Source organism: Cetorhinus maximus, chromosome 4, assembly GCF_964194155.1.
Source record: "Cetorhinus maximus chromosome 4, sCetMax3.hap1.1, whole genome shotgun sequence".
Taxonomy (NCBI): domain Eukaryota; kingdom Metazoa; phylum Chordata; class Chondrichthyes; order Lamniformes; family Cetorhinidae; genus Cetorhinus; species Cetorhinus maximus.
The window spans coordinates 85,497,390-85,519,523 of NC_135882.1; the positions used below are offsets into that span (position 1 = coordinate 85,497,390).

The window sequence follows — 22,134 nt, forward strand, 5'->3', positions numbered from 1 at the left end:
ACATGTAAAATCATACATGCAGTTTTCACAGTACATTGGGGTTTGGGTCATTACATATGGTGAAAACTATGTTGTTTGGACATCAGGATAATTTGACAGTCTTCAGCATTATTTAGGGCCTAACAAGTGTAGTTGTGGGCTTTGTAGACTCTAAGCATTGAGTTTCTGCTAGTTTGCATTGGTTTTAGCAGTGCAATCTAGCTGTAATCTGCCAAATTAGTGTAAAACATTGCAAAGTTTTAAATGCAAGTGATGTTGAGCATAAATTTACTTTTTTGCAATCTTTTTTAATGCTGATTTGTATAAAAAGATTGTGCTGGAAGGCAGCCCTAACCAAAAAAATTGGCCATGCCCCAGGTCAGTATAACTGAGTTTCTGCTGATTGTCTGCTCATGGAGGCTCTTCAAATTGAGCTTGTTTAATTTAGGTGCACGGGCACCAGTAGGCATGTTCTAGAGTTAAAATGACATTACTGTCAGGTGGAAGAATATTCACTCTATTTATTAAAGCTTATTTTGCGTGATAAACCCATTTTCACCTGAGCTAACAACTACATCTGGTTACCACTGAAGTGCGTTGAATAATTTTTAATGCAAACGGAAAATAAGTAAATGATTACATTCCGTTATGTTGTACTGCTGCATGGAATATGGAAGATTTTACATTTTTGGTTATGTAAATTTGAACCATTACTTCTTCAAAGAACACAGTTTGTGTCAAGTTTCCTGATCGAGTCCAAAATAGAAACTCTATATCATTATCTTTTGTGGGGCAGTGTCAAAGAGTTTCTGGTTTCTTATGACTTGCATGAGGGTGATCTGAGCTGTGTGAAATGTGCCTGGGTCATGTGGGCTTCTATAAATGGATTCCAGCCCACTTGGCAGTTCTTGAGTTCCTGCATTACCGTTTCCTGACTACTGTATGTCCAATATTTATTAGAAGGGCTATGTTCCTCCTCATTGGGAGGATGCATTCAGAAAGTCTCAGGACAATCCAGAATATCTCAGCTTTCCATTTCCTTATCTCCAAATCATCAGGCTCCAATCCCTCCTAAGAAGATTCAAGTAACAATATGAATCCATCAATTGAGTGAAGCCATGGGCACGGTGGCTACCCAGCTGAGTTACTCGCGTCCTTATGGTGGCTTAGTGGTTGTGATACTGGACTAGTAATTTGTAGAACCAAAGTTCAAATGAGAATTTGAATTGCGTTTTAAAAGAAAATCTGGAAATATAAAGTTGGTGTCAGGTTCCTTGTCACTTAAAAAAATCAGATTGTGATCAGACTTAGCTGGTGCATTAATACCCTTTTAGTTATTGGATCTGCTGCCTTGACCAGTTTGGTCTGTATATAACTCCAGTCTTGCATTAACTTGGGCCTCTGAAGTGGCTCAACAAATCTTCTCAGGGCAGCGAGGGATGGGTAATAACTACCACCTATCCAGTAATGCTCATGTCCTGAGAATGATTTTTAAAACCGCCTTAAACTGACACCTCTCTTGCTGAAACTGTTCCAAGTTAAATATAATCTGCAGCACAGAAATGGGGGTCATTTGGTCAGACTGGCCTATTCTGACATTTATGTTCCCCATTCCAGCATAGTCCTATCAATATTGGCTTTTAAAAAAAATCTTAAGATAATTGCAGATTCCCCTTTGATGCGGCTCACTCGTGATTATATACATGATGTTTTTGCAACCATTTTGATTCTGAAACTACAGGAATTCTTTCTTTTCCCTTTTTCAGTTCTACAACACCAGTTGATGGTGCTTGTTTATAGCTTTGTAACGTTGAGAGCCTACTGCTCTCATTAAGACAGTTGGGTTAAAATATTAGTTAATTATGGAGCAATTCCTCTGTCTCTCAGTTTGCATATAATTGTGAATCACTTATGAAAGCAATGAAACATCAAAAATGTTGCATCTCATACTGTAACATCTGGTTCCTTTAGGTAGCCAATCAGTAAATGGGATGCAGAATTTCAGTTACGTGGCGAGACTAGATTTGATATTTACAATGAGTGCTCTTAAAATTATCCTAGTTTTGGCCATTTATGTAGCTTGTAAGCTTATACTGTAGAATATGCAGTTCTTGACACCACTCACTTAAAACTTTTAAAACAGAATTTTTTTTTTTGTTTGTTTTTGAAACTGCCCGCTGCATGTAGTTTGAAAATTTATGACACATTACTATTGCAAGACCATGTTGAGAAGCAGTTTTGCAGAATCAGCTCTTCTCTGTTGTCAGAAAAAGCCACAGAACTGATGAAACAACAGAAAATCCACATGCAGGATTTACTTTTTTTTGCAGTTCTTAACTATTTATCTAGGTGCTGCCTCATTGGGGCATATAGAGGCTGAAGAGTGCAGTGCCACTTCACAGGACTGTATGAACCATGGCTGCTGATGGCTCTGATTTATGTTTTGGTTTTATAAGTTTTGGCGGTGTTGCATCTAAAGATGCTTGTGGAAAATCTACTTTTGGTGGTGCAACCTCTGGAAGCAGCAGCACCACTTCATTTACTTCATTCTGGCTGCCAGCAGTGACAGTTTAATGCTTTTGTTGGCACCACATCAAAAAACTTACTCCTTCGTATCAACTAAGTCTTGATGCAGAAGTGCTATTAAAAAGATTTGCTTTCATTGGTAAGCATAACAATTAAAACTGCAGAAGCTATAATGTTATTGAAGTGTAATACTTCAAGTATGTAATATTTTTGTGAATAGTTTTATGTGCAGTATATGAACCCCCTCACACCTCTGATACAGTTTTAAAGCTCGGCGTTGAGAATTGTTACCTCATGATTTAAAAATTTATTTCCTAGGTGTGATAAATATGGTTGCATTTCATATGAAATACATAAATATTCTGTAACATTTAGTCACTGCATGTAAGAAGCGTGACCTGGAATTACAGAAATTGTGTTAAATAGCGTTTGGAAACTGCAGTTTTGTGTGCAGGAGAGCTAAATCTGAGATTGCAAAAATCACTTAGCTGATTCTTCAACTTAATGCTTCACAACTGTATCATTGCGTCAGGCATTAGCGTTTTAAATACAATGTGCCAGTATTCTATTAGGATGACATGTAATTACTTTCACTTAGAGTAACTGTTACCTATTTTGAGCAGAGTAATTATTTGTATTCTCTTACCTCACTATTTTCTGTATCTGCTGTTGTATGTTCCTTCCAGGACTGGAATGAAAAGTCAACAAACCTCTTGTCTCAGATATAATCTAAGATGTTGGTCGCTATGCGTAGTACTAAGCTAAACTTTTATTGGTTTCAATTATAGCTGCATTGCTCTAAAATAAATGTTCACTGAATGCATTAGATGTGATCGTAATTTTTTTAAAAACTGTTACATAAACCTTGTTACCTGTATTTCAAATGTTTGAGAACGTTGTGGACCAAAAGGTACATGTTGTATGTTGTATCCAACTGGATTCTATTGCTCTAGTTACAAGTGGCAAAAAAAATAGGGTCACCAAATCCAAGTGAGTACACTTCCTGATTTGTATATCTAGTAGCTGTTGCCTCAATTAGAATTCTGGTCCTCCTGTTGTTGACGATTTTTGGGCTGTCCTAGTTACACCCTGAAAAAAAATGCTTAATTAAATACTTTGTTGAATAGAATCTTTGCCTTTACCTTTACTCGCTGATCGATGAATAAGCAAAAGGTTTTTTTTGGTCAGGGTTTGGGGTGATGAGGGTGGAAAAAGAGAAGAGTAGAAGAAGGAAGAACCAGAATTCTTTGTGACCAGTAATGATGTGTGTTTATGATGTAATGCTTGGATATTCACATCCCCATTTTCTTGTAAATAAGATCAGATGTGGGATGTAGAACCCTGCAGTTCTATATTCTTCCATTTCTGTCTGACCGCCTCTTTCTTTTCTCTCCTTTTCCTTTTTATTCTTATGTAGGCCTCACTAAAGGTGATGGTAGTAATGAACAAATTGATACACTCGAGGAAGTCCTAGATATTATAACAGAGGAATCCTCAGATTGGGTTTATGGTTTCCTCTCATTTCTGTATGATGTAATGACGCCTTTTGAAATACTAGAAGAAGAAGAAAATGAAGCATCAGAGGATGTTGCTGGTACGTCAGAGAATGCAGGGGTTCAGGGAAAAGAAAATTGTGTAATACTGGATTTACAGAATCAATAGCATTCATTCTAAAATCCTACATGAAGTTGAGGGGAAAATATCAAAAAGATTTATTTGAAGACCAGCGCAAATAAATTTGAGTGTAGAGAAAAAATAGAAGTCTATTGAGGGTAAGGTGTTATGTGATTTAAGCAATGAGTTTTAAGATGCACCATTAAAATGCTTGTCAAAGCACTGTAGTACTATAAGTAGCAGCAATGGACAGTAAAAAAAAAATGTGAAAGCCCTTAGTTAGCTAACCCATATGGACTGTTGATTGTTTATATGAAACTTTAATGTATATATGAAATGTTATTATAAATCATCTGGTTTTACAACCTACCAAATTCTTTCTGTGGCTGATTGCCATAGGGAGTGGGTAAATGCTTACACGTGAGTGTAACTTACTACTTCTGTGTCTGCTTTAACACAGCCAAATTCATGCTTTTGCGCCTTTTCTTCCTGTGTATTTTTGCACTAATGTTAACCAGTAGAGAGCTGTTGTTGGTTGCCATTGGGCTGGCACATTAATGGTAATGTACTAACAGAATTGACCACAGCTTGAATACTTTTGCATAATTATGCATAGGAAACTTTGCATGTTTACAGAATGTAAATAAGACTCTTCTGTTGATCTAATCACTGTTCAAATATATAATAATTTATTTGTTTTTTTTGTTTGTACTGTATACTAATGTATGAATAGTTCTTGTGTCAAGATTTTCTGGTTGTAATGTCAACATAGCATGAGAAGTGTGTAATGTGGTATCTTTAGTAAAATCACACTGAATTAGCATGTCTGTAATGTTTTTGACATAACTGATTCCGTCAAATGATACTAAAATAAATAAAATGTAAAGATTTGATTTTGGTTGCTGTTATTTAGTAATTGTTTCAGTTGCATTAACTGCACAATGCTTTAATGGGCATTCTTGTAGAAGGATCTGGAATTCTCAACTCCAATGCTTGGTAACTCATTGATTTGATGGCACAGGTGTTTGCATTTTTTTTTGAAAATACAGTAACTTAGACTTAAAAATAGACCCAGTTCTAAGTCATCTGTGTTCCATTCTGAATTTAATTTTATGCACTTAGTTGCTGATTATCAAATATAATGGAGAGTATATTGTAAGTGTGATACATTGAGAATAATAGATGTAAAATATAATGCCCATGTTCAACAATGGGACCACGTTTGAGGAATGGGATATTTAAACGGTTCTATTTAGCGAGGTTTTAAAATGTTTTGTAAAGTTGCTGCAGTAGAAACTTCTGAAATATTGGAAATTAATTTGTCTTAGAATTTCTCATATTCCTTCCCTTCTTTGGAATGGAACTTGCTTCCAACAGTTGTGGAATTAGTGTTCTGCTTTAACTTCAGGAAGGATACACTGTTTCTAGCATGACACATGCAAGGTTAAAGAAATTTTGAAGTGAAGTCAGTTCCATGCAGAATAGGAAAACGACAAATAACTTGACTTAATTTCTTTTGTAGCAAAAATGATTTTCATAATTAAATTTTTTTTCCGTGCATCCTTTATACTCCAATAAACGTACTGTTTTTACTTAATCATGCCGAATTATTTACTTAGTGTTGCAAGGTGAAGTTATGGTACATGCTCCAGAGACCAATGAAATAATGATTAAATGTGTGACTATATATTTGTTCTCGTAACCGCAATGCTAATCTAATATTGGAAGGATATGTGCATTCTAAATTTTCAATGTTCTCTCTGCAGTTGAACAAAAACATTCAGTTTTCATCCAAATGAATGGGGGTGGGTGGTGTCTGGATGGACAGGTGGCAAGGGATGCGGGGCGTGCTCACAGTATGTTGCAAGTACAAACTTAATATTGTGATTTGACAATGAGATTCTTTTTAATCCTTAACCTGTATTTAATCTGCATTATTTACTAATTGACCATACAACTCTGTTTTGGTTAAAATACTTAAAATTGTTTACCTTTGGTTACTGAATCTTGAGCAATAGGTTCAGCTGAATTTTGTACTTTCTTGGAATTATTGTAACATAAACTCCATCTTTCGTTGAAGTGTTTACAGCGTTACACTTGTTAAGTTGAATCAAAGGAAAATCTTCTCGTCTTTAAGGAACAGATTGAATTTCAGTGTTTCATGGAAATTCTTCTGAATAATAATTATTAGATATGGTAAAATCTTTAAAATCAGTGCTTTTTTTTCAAACTGAAGTTGAGTATTTTGAATATTGTCCAGAACCCCTAACATGCTATATCAGAGTGGTAAAAACAAGTTCATATTCATGATCCTCCATGTGGTGAGTTCTTGGCCTTATCCGAGGCATTGCATATGGGAAGTGCGTATGAGCTGCTCCTTCCAAATAGAGAGGAGCAAAATATTGGAGTCATGTGAACTGCTTTCACGCTGTCAAAAAATCCAACTTCAGATTTGTATTTTTGAGCAGTGGGAAACCTTAGCTGGAGATGCTCTTAAGGAAAGAATGAGTCATTCTCATGAAGCATCTTTACATGTCTCTATGTTCCAAAGAAATTCGTTTATGATTACCTTAAAATACTGTTGTTCCTATGCAGGTGAACATGGATGTTCTTTGTTTAATGAGTTCTATAAACATTAATGAAATGATGGCTTAGGAAAAATGTTAGCCAGGACACCAGGAAAATTTGCTGCTTTTTTCCCAATAGTGCCATGGGATCTTTGATTTCCATCTGAATAGCACGAAAGTCTATCATCTCATTCAAAGGAGGGGAATGGAATGCTCCCTGCACTGAATTGCCAGCCAAATTTGTGTATGGTGTAGAGTCTGAGTCCTAACCGGAAACATAACACTTTGCAGTGTAAAGTGCTTTGTTTTTGTTTTTGCAACAAAGTTACTGTTTTTTTAAAGTGTGTGTCTGTGTGTGTTTGTTCCTATGACGTGGGCAGAATTTGATTACTTGGCATTATCCAGTGCTTCGTTGAGAATGTGCTATCTGGAAAAGAATTTGCAATTCTGCACTTTACCACTCGTAACTGCAGCACAATTGAGTTCTGCTATACCAATATAGTATATAAAAGCAAAATGGTGCCGATGCATGAAATCTGAAATTAGAACAGAAAATGTTGGAAATATTCAGTAGGTTTGGCAGCATCTATGGAGAGAGAAACAAACTGCCCAACGTGAATTCCCAATGTTTTGTTTTTGTTTCAGTATAGTAGAGATCTTCTAAATGGCAAATTACCCCGGAAGCGTAAGGTGGCTCAAAAATTTGAGCAATTATGTAGTAGAAGAACAAATGGTATTCTCCACTAACAGGATGCTGCTAAGCCAAAAAGACAGTCTGCCTATCACACAAATGAGTTATGTGGTCTATGAATTTCAGTGCCGGTGTGATGCCAGGCATGTATGCCATACATCCAACAACTGGATCGTATCAAACGGCTGTTCGCAACAGGCAAAGTACTGACTGTATAAAACCAACTTGTGCTTGCATAACTCAAAACATGATGTACAACATTAGGTGTGATTCTGCGATTGGACAACACTTGCTAAATAGTCCAGATTGTGCTAAGAATTACACTGAAAACCAATTTAAGACTATTAGTTGTGCTTGCAGTATGGCTGACACATGATAGAAGCCACATATCTCCACACACAGGGCCACGTCCTTTGCAGACAGAAGGTGCATGTTATGCATTGCGCCCTTTTCAACTAAACAAAAGCTTGGGTGACAGTCACTTCCTGGCCCTTTCCCCATGGCAATTCCTTGACCATTTGGAGTCGACGTGTTGGGTTTGAATTTGAACAAAGGCTTGGCAGTTAACTGTTCTCTGCTGCATTCTTCATGGCAACGCCTCTATCAATCAGCACTCTTCTCATGCAGTATAAATTGTTGATCCCTTTTTCTGATAGTTTATCTTGCGAGCTGTCCTGATGAGTGCGAGACAGAAAGCTTTGATGTACCACCAGACGACTGTTAATTTATTGTTCAACCCCCGGAGGCCGGAGATGCCCTTGACGTTGCCACGACAGACACAAAATTGCTGCAGTATGGGGAAGATTGGGGGTGTTGGGGGAGGCTGGGGCAAGATGGACTCTCATCATGAGCAACAACACTCCTTGATCGCTGATACCTTGTACTCTGATGGAGGAGCCCTTTGCCGTGTCAGAGCATCTCTCAAGGAAGGAGAAAGCAATGCAGGCAGTGTTCTCCAAGTGAAACTCAACAACGCAGAATTGTGTTTTTAAACGAACACATTCCACTTGAACTTTTATTCCCAGAAATCTAATCGTGCAAAAACTGCCATCCGTCCCTTTCTGACACAGTCTGGGGTTGGGGGTAGGTGGAATGAATAGTTTTAGCTGGCTTGCCTGCCCACTAGATTTGAGGTTTGCCTCCCACTCATCGGACTATAGTGTGTTTTGTTTTGGATTTACAAGGATGTTGCAATTTGCATGTATACAATAAAGAAAACGATAAAAATAGTGGCAATATCTTCCAGACTGTTAATGTATAAATGGCTTAAAATGGAGCTTATTTCAGTCAGTTAATTACTTGATTTATATGTGAGCACTTCCTCAACTTGTAGACTGTCAAAAGTTTGAATAATGTAGCTGTTCTCAATATCTGACTTCAGAGGTTATGCCTGTTTAATTATCATCCATTGCACGTGATTGGCATCAAAATATATGGATTGTTTTCCATGGTTCAGTGTATAAAATTCCTGAGGCATGAAACTACGCAACGTGGACCAGAAAGGTTCATAATGCAGTCGTCTTTAGCTTTCTAAGTTGCAAATTTAAATATATTCAAATAATGAATTATTAGGATAGTTTTTCTTGTGAAAGTTGTGACAACTATGTTACATAGTAAAGATGTTTCTTATGCTTTAATTCCAAACGCTAAGTGAAAATAGAAGTGACATTATGGGGAAACATGGGCCCAGAGTTTGCTATGCTAATAAGTGGGGCTGCCAGCATCATTGTTGTTACTGAATAGATCTAATAGCAGTGTTTGGGGTCCAAACATGTGCAGGTAAAGGTTGAAATCTGGAAGGTGCTGCCAGTGATACTTAGCTCTTCTGTAGGCTGCACAGCTTGTATTCATTGCCGATGAAATATACACAGAAGTCCCCCAGTGATGTGTGCTGAGTGTGGTCTAATTGCCCATTATTCTCACTCTAAATTCAGATGGAAAAGTTAGAGCTTGTAGAATCAGGAGTAACTGAACTTTTTAACCATGTAATAAGTAATATGTACAGCCAGCCGACCAACCTCTCCAGCTCTGAAAATTAATTTTTACAAGTGCGCAGTCTCATTCCCTCGGAGGGTTGGGACGGTGAGGAATGAATGTTCCAGAATTTTTAAAATGTAAAATTATTTTTCTATTTAACACTTCTTCGTTAATTCCATATGTATGTCCCAATCTTTTTTCCCCCTTGTTTCCTGCTTTGCCATTTGATTATCTGTGAGGATTCTTCAGTCCAGTTGTCCTTCCCACAGACACCACAGATCCCTGCAGAAGACACTGAATTCAGACAGAGGCTGGATGACTGGAAGTCTCTGATGACATGCCCACTAAAAGTCTATCGGCAACTGTATGAGAGGTGAATGGCCATTCCTTTGCCACTCGCACCAAAATCTGGGCCAAAATCATTGTTTGGCATTCTTCGCCAATAGAACAGGAAAAATGCATTAATGTGAAAGTAAAATTACTTAGTGAAAACATTTCCTCATGTTGAATACAGTGTAAACATATATTGTAGCAACAGCAGGTTTTAGATTCTAAGGCAAACTGTTATATTTTGGATCATGTAAGAAACCATGAGGGAGAACTGGTTTAATGTATTATCTACCTATAGTGAAATCTATCCCAGATTGATTGACAGCAAAGATTTTGCCTGTACGTAGAAACTGTGTCTAATAATTTTGGGTCCCACTGTAACAAAAATGCTTATTGTTGAAGGATTATTGAACTCTCCAGGCCAATAAATGTTACATTTTAGCCTGACAATGGCAGTTATTGCCTGCACTGAAGTTTTATTTTTTAAAATGGAGAACTGATTTGAAGTGATTGTTTGTTTGGCATCCAAGGAGTTAAGTGCTTGTTACAAAGATTTGGTGGTGATTTTGAGGAATAATATAGTTGACAGAGACTGGGTCGCATTTTTATCAGAGGTAATTTCACCACTAGCTTCTCAAGTCTGGTGGTATTGAGGTTTTTTGTTGTGGCCAGTATCAAAAGATTAATTCTTCCTGTTTTCCACCCCAACTATAACCAACATGCTAGAATCATTTGCCATATAATATGATCTGAAGGACATCGGACAAATCTAACGTTAAATTCAGTCTCATAACCGGGTATCAATTATCTTCATGCATCATGAAAGTTTTATTAACATAAAGCACTGTGCATGTGGGTCCTTTTAATTTGTATGCTTTACAACAATTTACATAATTATACATTATTGGAGAAGTTCAGGATTGTGTAAATAATATGTTGAAATTGACTTGTTTGTTTTTGAAGTAACTTAAAATTAAGTGTATTTTTCCTTCTTGTGATAGAACCAGGTGGAAAAGTGAAAACAAAAGAAAAAGCTAAAGAGAAAGGTACTTTGCTAAAATCCAGTACCTGCAAAGCTGGTTGGCTGATTTGGATTTGTGAAAGCATGCACTGCATGATTGTGGCCATTAATGATGAATTGCATCTCCCAGCAGTTGGATATTTTTTCCGTTTTTGCTGTGCTGTAATGTGCAGAGACCTTCTACAGACCATTTTTCCACACTTTAAGTTTCATCTATTTGGAAATAGTGATCAGGAGTCAAGTATAAAAACTTAAGAGGCTAATTTGAATGAAGGTAGGAAATGGTTTTACCAAATTGATTTAGAGTGGATGTTCAGCAATGCTACAGCAGAGTGCAACTGGAACACTTTTTTAATGTATAATGTTGAGCACTCAAGAAAAATAAATGTCTAGAATCAGTAAACTCAGCTTAAACAAGCATGTCCATGAATAGATTAATAAACAAGACAAAAGTAAAATTAAACTGAACAATCTGAAATCTTTTGGGGATGTAAATGAAAATATGCAGAAAATTATTAGAAAGATGATCAGAGCTAGGAGGCAAAGAGACATGAGCATAGCTGCAGATACAAAATATAACACTGAAGCCCTTTTCAATCTTCAGAAGGAGGGGTGGTCAAAGAGATGAAAACCACAAAAAATTCAAACAAGTTTGAAACAGAGAATAAAGTTGAATCTGAAGAAGCAGCTTAGAAATTACGGAATAGGCTAAATTTAAAGTGGACAGAAAACAAGTGGATGAAATTTAATGTAGCCAAGCGTCAAGTGTTGCATATAGGAAGGGAAAATAGATAATATATGCACTCTGGTGTTGCAGTAGCTGAAGATTAAGTTGAGATCCTGGAGCCTTTGTAAATTTGATACTCAGCATATTCAGCCAATGCAGAGCAGTAATCAGCCAATAAAATACTGAACTATATACCAAAAACAAGTATGGCACATGTCAGCAGAATTTATGCACAGCACTCTGGCCAGCACTGAGTTCATCTCTGATCACCGAATTGAGAGGTTTTTGAGAATTGAAGGTAATGCATGGAAGAGGCACGAGGCTGCTCTCTAAAAGTCTGTGTTATGAAAGACTGCAATAACTTAGGATTTCCTAAAAGTCACCTTGCTGCTATTTTTACAGTTATGAGATGTTGCATATGAAAATCACTTTAAATTACCAGAGTAGGACAGATGGCCAAATTAATAAAAGGCAAATTTAGAACTAATATCCAAATTCTTCAGAGGATGGTCAATCAATAATGTGGATGAGGTAAAAACCCTGAAATAATTTTGGAGCTAATTGGAAGTTGTAATGAAACTGTAGCATTGTTTTGAATTGAGGAACTAAAATGGGCCAAATGGCCTTCTACATCTGTAATTACCTTGTGATATAGATTCCTGGATTGATGGTTGCCTCTTTGATTTTATTGTCAATAATGACACAATTTCTAATGATTTCTGGAGTACTTGAAACATTTTTTCATAATGTGTTACTGTACAGTATAATTTTAAATTATTCAACATTTCCAAAAGGCAGTATATATATTTAAACTGTATAGGAAATTGCTTCACTTTCCAAAGGAATTTAATTTTGATTAAAATAGTAGATGTGATTAAATAAAAAGTGACAATTCCATGAAACAAGTCTTGCATTGTCTGTTTTCAGAGTAGTTATATTTTTGACTTGCTCTTTAGCTTTTAAATAGATTAATGCATTTTGAGCATATCTGCTTCACTTAACTAAATAGATGCTTCTGGGTTCCATGGTATAATTCTTAAAATACTGATTTGCTTTTTGTCGTGAAGAAAGATTTAATCTAGTTATTCATTTTCCCCTGTGACATTACATAGTGTGGATCAAGTATGTTTCTGGACAAATATGTTAGGGAGGTGGAAGCAGGCTTCCAAGAAATATTAGCTTACTGTATTGCCTTTTTGTCTTCACTAGCACACCTTGACATGTTAATGCTGAGTAATGTTAGGGCTATTGAGCCAAAGGGAGTGACAGAATGTATTAGGTCAAACCTATATAATTTATTTTGAAATGATTGATTATGAATATTGTATTGATGTGAAATAGAGAAGGAAATGTGAATATTTAGGTGTTTGATAAGTTGCCTCAGATTCATGCGCAAAAATTCAGTATTAAAAGAAACCTAAGCATTGTTGTGGTGCAAATATTACTACTCTTGAGTCTTGAGATTCAAGCAAGCAAGGACTTTATTACAAGCATATGCTGGGAGGAACACAGCCTGATTCTACAGGGTGTCTCTCTGATCCAAAGGCTGCATAACATTTATATATTTTAGTTATCACATTTCACTATGCTGCCTAGTACAACCTCCAGTTAAATACCTAGTGTGCAGAATAATTCAGGCTGCAGGTGTTCTGTTATCTCACTGGGAGGTGTGAATGCCTTGGACCTAATGCCTCCCAACTTGTGCTCTTATTGCCCTAACATTTTTTACCCATCCTGTGAAGGTCATCAAGTTTTATGACTTTTGTTTGTTAGTTGGGTTCCCACAGTACTGGCTACATACCCATCATTCCTACAGTGTTGGCTGTGTTCCCTATCGTGCTTAGAAAGAACACTCATAATTACATTTGCCTATTCCAAAGCTATTAATGCATGTTTTAATCTCAATATCAATCTGAATATGTAATCACTTCTGTTACACCACTTTTGGACCCCAGGTCAGGCTCTACCTGGCTCAGGCAGGACATTCCCAAGACCCTCTGCCCACCAGTAGCTCTTGGGATTCTACTAGAGTCTAGTGGGCTCTTGGTCTGCTACTCTGCTGTTCTTTTATGGCTTTGCCTATGTCCTAATGACCTAAGCTAGGCCTGGAACCATCATTTCATTCAATTGCAAAATCTCCATAAATGTCCTTGAGTTCTGTATTCCTTGGGAAGGGAGTTTCAGTCACAGTGGATACTGAGGTATACCCTTTATTGGCCAGCATTATCATCTGTACTGCTTGGGATACCAGCTTCTCTGATGACAGCAAATACAGAGACTAACCAACAGGACTGCAATAAATGCAACGGCCACTGCCACCCTCCCTACTTACCGCCAGTTATGCTGTATTCTTGCCATCTTGGCTCAATTACCAGCTGAATCTTCTCAATTTCCTAGCATTTCCTGTGGCTAGATTCACCTGCACCCTTCTCCTCATTATTGCTTGACGTCTCTGTTCCATAAACCACCTGGTAGTGGTTAGGGCCCCCTCCACTGCCTCCCAAACCATTTAGCCTGGGGTGTTGTTGACGTTTGATGTCCCGTCCCACCATGGACTGAATACATAGCCCTACCTGCAAGGTGAAAGCCCCCCACAGTGAAGGAGTCAGTGATCTGTAAGCGAGAAGGTGTAGTTATTGTCTCACTCTAATTCTCTATATATGAATCTCGCCTGGTCCATCAAAAAGCACCACTGCGTCGGGGAAGTTTGGACTGCCTTGAAGGCTCTTTCAGGAGGGTTAAACAACACCTCAATGGCAGAATTATTACTGATGTATTTCAGGATATTACAGGAGCAGATGATGCAATGCAGTACAACATTTTTGTGTTGTCATTACAAGGGGTCTATTTCGGCTTGAGATTGTATATCCACAGGATCCCATCTGGTACACCCAGCCATTCTTTTCCACTCACAAGGATTTGAATTTGTATATCCACCTCCTGGATATGTTCTGTTTCTGTTGTATACTCATCAGAAATTGAATTGTCTCCTCTACCTCTCATGAACTCTACTAATTCCTGTCGTTTTTCCTGTAAATTGAGAAGGTCTAATTTCTCCACAGCCTGATGTGTCAAGGCGCTGTACCAAATTTTATATCTTCAATATCTGACCTAAAGTTACCTATCAAGCCCTGAGCCAACATGTTACATGCCCTCCCCTTTGACAGTGAATCTGTTGCATTAATGATGACCTGGGATAGTAGTTTTAACCCCTCTGTTGTACCTTCCCCCGGATCTGTACAGCTGTAAGTGCGTATTCAGTTCCCTGTGCTGTGAACGGCAGATCACCTGCCATCTCCTTGGCTACCCAAGAGGCATAATCATTTATATTGGAGATTTGCAGTGATTTCTTGACCGAGTTGGCACTTCTGAACAAATCCCCCAAGAGACTCTGCTGCCTTCTTCTCCCCTTCCTGATATCCCGGATTCCCGGGCTACGTAGGTTTGGTAATCCTGGGTCAGACGCTGTAATTTTTGTCTCGCCCAACTAGCGGATTCTGCACGATCGCCACAAGCTGCTAGTAGGGTTGGAATGAACCCAGTCAAATTATAGACCGCTTCTACAGTCACCATCGTGACATCATGTCATACTACTTCAGTTTTCCTATTTGACTATACCATCTGGGGGTGGTGACATGGTGCCTGGGCACTTTGTGGGTTTCTGATACCAACAGGTTGATAAATCTAAAGCATCCTGTATCATGACAACCAAGCCGATTAACAACATATATACATTGTTCTTGACGATATTGTCCCTCTAATCATGGCTCCCAAACAAATAGGGGCAGGTTAGCCCATCCCTCCGTGATGTTCACTCCTGTGTTAGACAGATACCAGAATTGCCCCATGCCCGTGCTGGTGGTGTACATTCCCTTTATGTCCACATTTCTAGCCATGTCATTAGTGTAAAAGTCATGCCAGTGTTACTTGAGTCAGACTTCCCCTATTGATAATGTAATCTGAATGACACAATGACTGCTGCTAGTGACTCTTATCAGAAATCTAAATGCTCTGTTTCCTTATCCACTCCGCTCCCTCCTTTAGGTAGCTGCACTCACTGCTCTGGATGCAGACAGGTGGCTTTATTGATGTTCGCGATATTGTTAAGAGGATGATTACTGCTGATGCTGTCCTCCAGATTGCCATTACTCTGAGGATTTGTCTGAAACAAAATAGTTCAGCGAGCTGCTGGTTGCTTTCCTGCTGACAGAAACAGACTCAGAGATATAAGGTTTCACCTGTGACCAATGCTTCCAAACATACACTTGTATCACTAGTCGTCATTACCTGGTAATGTTCTTGCCATTGTGGGGTGTATCCTGGTCGTTCTGGTGCCCTCTTAACCATTACCTTATCCCTCACTTCTGGCATGTACTAGGGGAGCTGCTGCCCCCCCTCACTACTTTCCCAGTCTGCTACTTCCTGCTGCTGTTTCAACTTGGACCTCAATTCCTTAAGCTGTTTACACAACTCTACAATGCACCTTCTTATCCTATCTTTAAATGGCCCAATGTCTTTGCTCCCAGTGGCGGTTCCCTCTGGGAGCTGCATATCTCTGCCTACCATCAGGGTGTTAATCCTGTGGCCCTACTTTTTGTAGCTAACAGGCACATTAATATGGTCAGTAATGCATCGTTCATCCTTCTTCCAGCTCTCCCTTTACCTGTATCCATCTTGTGGTAAATTACGTATTATTTCACCTTGCCCTTCAATTGTCTCAAACTCAGTTTCTTTATATTTTTTTTTACTGCCTTTGACCATGATCATCATAAGATTCGCTTAAAGACAGTTTCTCTATTGCCTTGATTGTTTTAAAAATGTTTCCTTACTCTTTAGGCCAAATTAATCACTTCATGTAAAAGGGGGGTCTTCGTCTCTGGATCTTTGCTTATCTTCCCCTGTATGGCTCTAATGTCTGATGGCCCGATTATCAAATTCAGTTCTCAAATATGTGGTGTGACATTTTCCCTAACTTTATCTCCAACCCTTAATCATTTCCTCATGCTGTCTTACTCATGTAATAGTTAACCATCTTATCTCGTTCAGTTTGTCTGGAAAACTTTACAGTCCAATAAAATACTCTCATAAAATCCTTATAACAGAAATCACACATTTCTATTTGAGTCCAGGATTAACGTTTTGTTTCTTTGTCATCTTCCCCTTAAACAATTTATTTTCTTGTGTATTGCTGAAAAAATGATGTCTAAGCTTTTCGACTTGCAAGAATACCAATATAAAGGGGAATACAATTTACTGTGTGAAGAGAATGCTGATTGGTTGGTAAGTGGCGTTGTTATGGAGAACACACCAGTGATGGTGACTGATAGTTAACTGCCAAGCATTGTTTGAAAGTTAAACCAGGCAGCTTGACCCAGATTGGTCAAGCTGTTGCCCTGAGGAATGGGTCAGCGAATGGCTGTCATTTATTTTGTTTAGCTGAAACAGGCGCAATGTATGTACATGTTCTTTCTGTCTGCTAAGAACAGGGCCATTTGTATTAATATATGTAGCTTCCAGTACACGTAAATGTGCCACACTGTGAGCCTGACTAACAATCTTAAATTATCAGTGTAATTCTTAGCACAGAGGATTATTTAGCAAATGTTCTGCCTATCACACAAATGAGTAATGTGGTATATGAATTTCAATGCCAGTGCGATGCTAGGTATATAGGCTGTACGTCCCGAAGACTGGCGTATCGTATCAAACAGCATGTCCCAGCCACTGTTTGCAACGGGCAGGGTACAGACCACAACCAACCAGCCCATGCCTGCAAAACTCAAAACGGTGTCCAACATTAGATGTGATTCTGTGATTGGACAACATTTGTTAAATAATCCTCAATGTGCTAAGCCAATTTAAGATTCAGTCAGGCTTGCAATGTGGCACATTTGTGTGTAATGGAAGCTACATATATTAATACACAGGGCCCTGTTCTTTGCAGACAGAAAGAACATGTACGTACATTGCGCCTGTTTCAGCGAAACAAAATAAGTGACAGTCATTCGCTGACTCGTTGGTCAGGGCATTGCCCTGAGGAATCAGGGTCAAGCTGCCTGGTTTAAATTTTTAAAAAAATGCTTGGCAGTTAATTGTCAATCACCATCAGTGGTGCATTTTCCATGGCAACGCCACTTGCGAACCAATCAGCCACCACTTCACATATGGTATAAATTATTGTTTTTCCCCCTTATTGGTATTCTTGAGTGTCCTGATGAGTGCAAGACTAAAAGCTTAGAAATGTTTTTTTTCAGCAATGCTCCAGTTCTGTACTTCCAAATGTCTACTAGTTTATTTTTTCTAAAATGGTCTACCCAGTTTCACTGCAGTGGTGTTCTCACTACACCACACTAGGAAATGGTTGATCCTGTTTTACCACACTGGTTCTCTCAGCTCTCACTAGGAAACTGTCTGTACTGTTATCTCACAGCCATTGGTTAATTGGTGCCACACTATCCTCAGTTACTCTGTTTAAGAAGGAAGAGAGGAAAAATACAAAGCCTTGTCGGTTTGAGTGTTATGAGGAAATTATTGGAACCTATTAGTGATTGGCCACATGGGGAAGTATCAGGGCACTAGCTGAATGGCCTCCGATTTTGTTAAAACCGTTCAATGATTGAGTCAGCTTGGATTTGTGAAGGGTATTTATTGTGACTAATGTAGTTATGGTTAGGTTGTTGTCTGTATGTACTTTCAAAAAGTATTTGATGTTCCAAATGAGATTTAGAAAGAAAAAATAATGGAGGCATACAATGCTGGCGTTAAGGTAATGAGAAATGTCTATATTTTATTGGTTAGGCCATATAGAGAGTATAGCAGAGATTCACAGGGTACTGCCAAAGATGAGAAACTACATTGAGGATAAGCTCGAGATAGTGGGAGTTTTTTCCACTGGAAAATAGATGGCCAGGTAGATAGTTATTTTAAAACTAGGATGAATTTGGTGAATATGGAAAGACTACTCCTCTGGTTAGTGTGTCAGTAATACAGAGTTCATGAATTAAAACATATCACTGAATTAGGGGCAAGTTAGGTGATTTTTCATGTTCTGTAGTTATGGGAGTATGGTTGCTGCATTGAGTGGTTGAGACATTACATAGTTAACAGAAAAGCCTAGGAAGACACTGCATTGAAGAGACAACAGGATTAGGAGGCAGTAGGATTAGGAATACATTGTCATGAAGAGCTGGCACAGACACAGTGGACTGATTTACTGCTTTTTTTGTACACTTCTATGGTGCAGTTTCATGTGGTTCTGCTATTGGAATGCAGTTGCAGATGAGATACAGGTATCCAGGCAAGTTTGCATAGTGAGAGAATGGACCTGCAGATCAAGTGATTTGCAAAGTGCTACTCTTCATCCTTTTCTTAATATTAAGAGGAGGCAATATCAGCAGGCTGAAACTGATCTACTGTCCCCAGTGCAGCTTATTTACTTCAACAGCAGGCTTCCAGATGGAGTGTCACCATCAACTGGTAGTGAAAATTGCAAGTTGGATGTGGAATGTCTTCAAGAAGACAAAGGAGGTAATTCTGGAGTGATGTAACCATGATTTATGGGAGAGATTAGGACTGGTATTAAAGGGGAAATCTTGCGAGTTCAAAGAATAGTGGCAAGAATAAGAACTGAGGATTATAGGAAGTAGTAACATGAAACCAAGAACATAAGAAGAGCATTACTTTAAATAATACAGTTTTTATTTTTAAGAGTATAGTATAGTGATGGTGTACTTGTTGATGAATCATCACAAAGTATCATTGTACTGAGTCATTCAATTAGATAACCCACAGTATTCTCAATATTTCATCATATTTTGTTTCCAAGAATAACTTTTAACATGAATGCTCCAAGATATTTCATTATGACGGAAGCAAAAAAAGGGCTTCAAGCCAAGTGGATTTTAAGTGTCTTGATGGAAGATTGGGGGGGGGGCGGCGGGTGAGGGGAATTCCAGAATGTGGGACCTGGTGTGTAAAGTGGAGAGATGCATAGAGGTTCATAGGAAGGGTATGCCTTTTGAGAAGATTAGAGATAGAGTGAAGCCATGGCGCGATGTAAAAATTGATCATTTTAAATTTGATACCTTGGAAAGCTCAGCCTGTGTAGGTCACTAAGGTAAGATTAATGGGTGGGCTGGACCTGGATGAGTAACTATATAGGCAAGAGAAAACATGCATTTACTTAGCTTTTAGCATGATTTCAGGACAGAGACTTACAATCAAGTGCAGTACTTTTTTGTAATGTGCAAATTGGCTGCAATATTTGCCTGCAGCAAGGACCTGTAAACAGCACTTCAGTAAATGGCGATGATTTTTTTTTTCGTGATGTTGATTGAGATAAGTATTGTAATGGATGCTGGGGGAAACTTTTCAACATCTTTTTGAACAGTGTCAAGGGATCTTTTATGTCCAACTAAGAAAGCAGACATGGCCTTGATTAATTCCTTAATTAAATGAAAGCAACTCTAGCAATGCAGTGTTCTTCTGTGCTAACCTGAAGGGCAGTATAGATGCCTGTTAATAAACTTGAAAATGCAGTACTTTGCTTGGGTTGTGTTTATGTTTCTAATTATTGCATCTTTACCAACATCATGATACGGGATTGTCTTCTACATCCATTTTTCAGGAACCTAGAAACATTGGTTCTTGAATTTAGAAGAAAGTCAGATTGATAATCTATTAATTGGACTATCAGTTCCCTTATTTAGCTTATTATAATATGATATATTAAAAAAGGAATCTTAAACCAAAATGCTTTAATGCGTGATGCTTTCTATTGTGCGCCTGTTCTTCCTGCAGGCCTGCTATTTTGTTCCTAATCAAAACAGCCATGTAATTTTGATTGATGTGTGTACTTGTAGTTGTGTTGTATGCTGCTGCAGGGACAGTAACCGCATGAATGCGTGTTGATGATATCAGCATGTGCTAGAACGTGAAATTGCTAGTTTAGGAATGTCCATGTGGGATGAAGGGTGAAGAACAGGCATTCATATTAAAACAATTCTAGCAGGTGTTTTTCTGCTAGATGCGAGCAAAGACCAACCTAAAAAGCAGTTTTAAACTCATCACCTCTTTGTTTTAACCATACTTAGTCCTAGGGTTAAGCAGTTCAAAATATTCTTTCCAGGCACAGCTCAACTTATATCCATATAAGTTGAACTGTCCATAATTTTACTGTTTGCTATTAACATGTTCAGTGTGATTGAACTTCACGTGCACTAGCACTGCTGAAATCCAAATGACTGATTAGCATACATTTTCCAATCTAAAATTCATATTGCTGCATTCAATTTGACTACAACTGACAGACAATATATTATAATTAGTGTATTAATAAAAAATGCTCCTTGCATTCAATATAACATCAGAACTACTTCCCCACCCATATGCAGTACCTAGAGGATTTTTCATGATGTATTTGTAGTAGTATGATCCCCAAATTCAAAATGCTTTTGGAATCTTGTAAGGTAGAGAAAGCTTGGCTTTCTGATTTACACCCCACCCCTCCATCCAGTAATATATGGAGCAGACTCCTTAACTCTGCAATCCAGGCTGTTGTCGTCTTTTTGTTTTTTCGTCAAAACGTTCCTTCCAAAAGTACAGCTTTTTACTTGTATTTTGATTTTCTTTAAAATAATAAGTGAAGGAAGCATTACAAGAGCTTAAAATGGCAGAAGAGAAAGTTGAAACAAGGAAGAAAATTAAGAGACCCAAACCTATAAGAGCTGCTGAGGAAGAGAAGTCTAAGAAAGCAAAGAAAGAAAAGGCAGAGCTGAAAGTGGTAAAACTGAAAAAGGAAAAGCCTGTGAACAAACCTGAAATGAGGAAAAATGGATCTGCAAAAGAGAAGAAAGACAAGGTTGAGAAAGTGAAAACAAAGGAAAAATCTGAGTCCTTGAAAGAGAAGGTTACAAAGCTTTTTGAAAAGCTTAAAGGTGCAAAACATGTGCCTACGGAAGATAAAAAGGAAGCCACTAAGAATCTCAAGGTTAAAACTAGCAATAAGGAGAAGGAAAAGAGGGGGAATAAGAAATGAAGATATCACAATGTGTGAGACACATTGTTCGAGCTACTGCCTATGTTGACCTTCACTGTGACAACAATCTAGTAGATCCCCTCAACCATTTTTACTATACTTTGCTGGTATAAATGATTTAATTGCACCTAGTAGTGCTTTAGTGCTTGAACTTGAGCAACGTAAACTGACAGTAAAAATATATTTTTAGCTAAACTGAACTTTGTTTTCTGCATTTTGGTAGCAGTTCTCTTGTAACTAATGAAAATGGTGAATCTGAAAAATACTACACAGAACAGGAAATGCTGCTTTTCATTCATACAGTAGTAAATGAGACTATTTGTTTTTAAATGGTGTATTAAAACTGAATTCCCATTACTAAAACATCCCCTGAGATCCTTATTTTGTGAACTTGCCCCTAGGTTTACTATGTATGAGCCTGTACAATTCCTATTAAAGCATCAGTTATGAAACACAATTTATCTTGCCATCTGTCACCTTTCTCTTCAAATTTCTTAAGATGTTAGCTTTGTGAAAATATCCAGTTTGTATAAATTGCAATTTTTCAATTAATATAATGAATATTTGTTACTTGTGTTCTTCCATTATAACTTCAATCCTGAAGCTGTATTTGAATGATAGGCAGGTGGTGATGGGCTGCTTTGGATTGGCAGTAGCAAAAATGTT

General features: G+C 37.9%; 2 protein-coding genes across 4 annotated transcripts in view; both read left to right on the plus strand.

The window, feature by feature from the left end:
• The window catches only part of asph (aspartate beta-hydroxylase), a 59,715-nt gene extending 53,921 nt beyond the window's left edge, over nt 1-5,794 (plus strand). The window contains exon 5 of one of the 3 annotated variants that reach the window (XM_078540436.1): nt 3,923-5,771. In XM_078540436.1, the coding sequence (XP_078396562.1) occupies nt 3,923-4,167 (245 nt within the window). In that variant the 3' untranslated portion in view covers nt 4,168-5,771. Of the gene's footprint in view, nt 1-3,922 lie in introns of all 3 variants that reach the window. The other 2 variants (XM_078540437.1, XM_078540435.1) reach the window with 2 other exon arrangements.
• Nucleotides 5,795-9,434: 3,640 nt separating this feature from the next.
• On the plus strand, nt 9,435-21,925 carry LOC144679736 (uncharacterized). The gene is made up of 3 exons (XM_078540438.1): nt 9,435-9,727; nt 10,686-10,730; nt 21,074-21,925. Exons 1-3 carry the CDS (start codon nt 9,721-9,723, stop codon nt 21,466-21,468), a joined length of 447 nt encoding a protein of 148 aa, XP_078396564.1. The 5' UTR covers nt 9,435-9,720; the 3' UTR covers nt 21,469-21,925.
• The last annotated feature ends 209 nt before the right edge of the window (nt 21,926-22,134 follow it).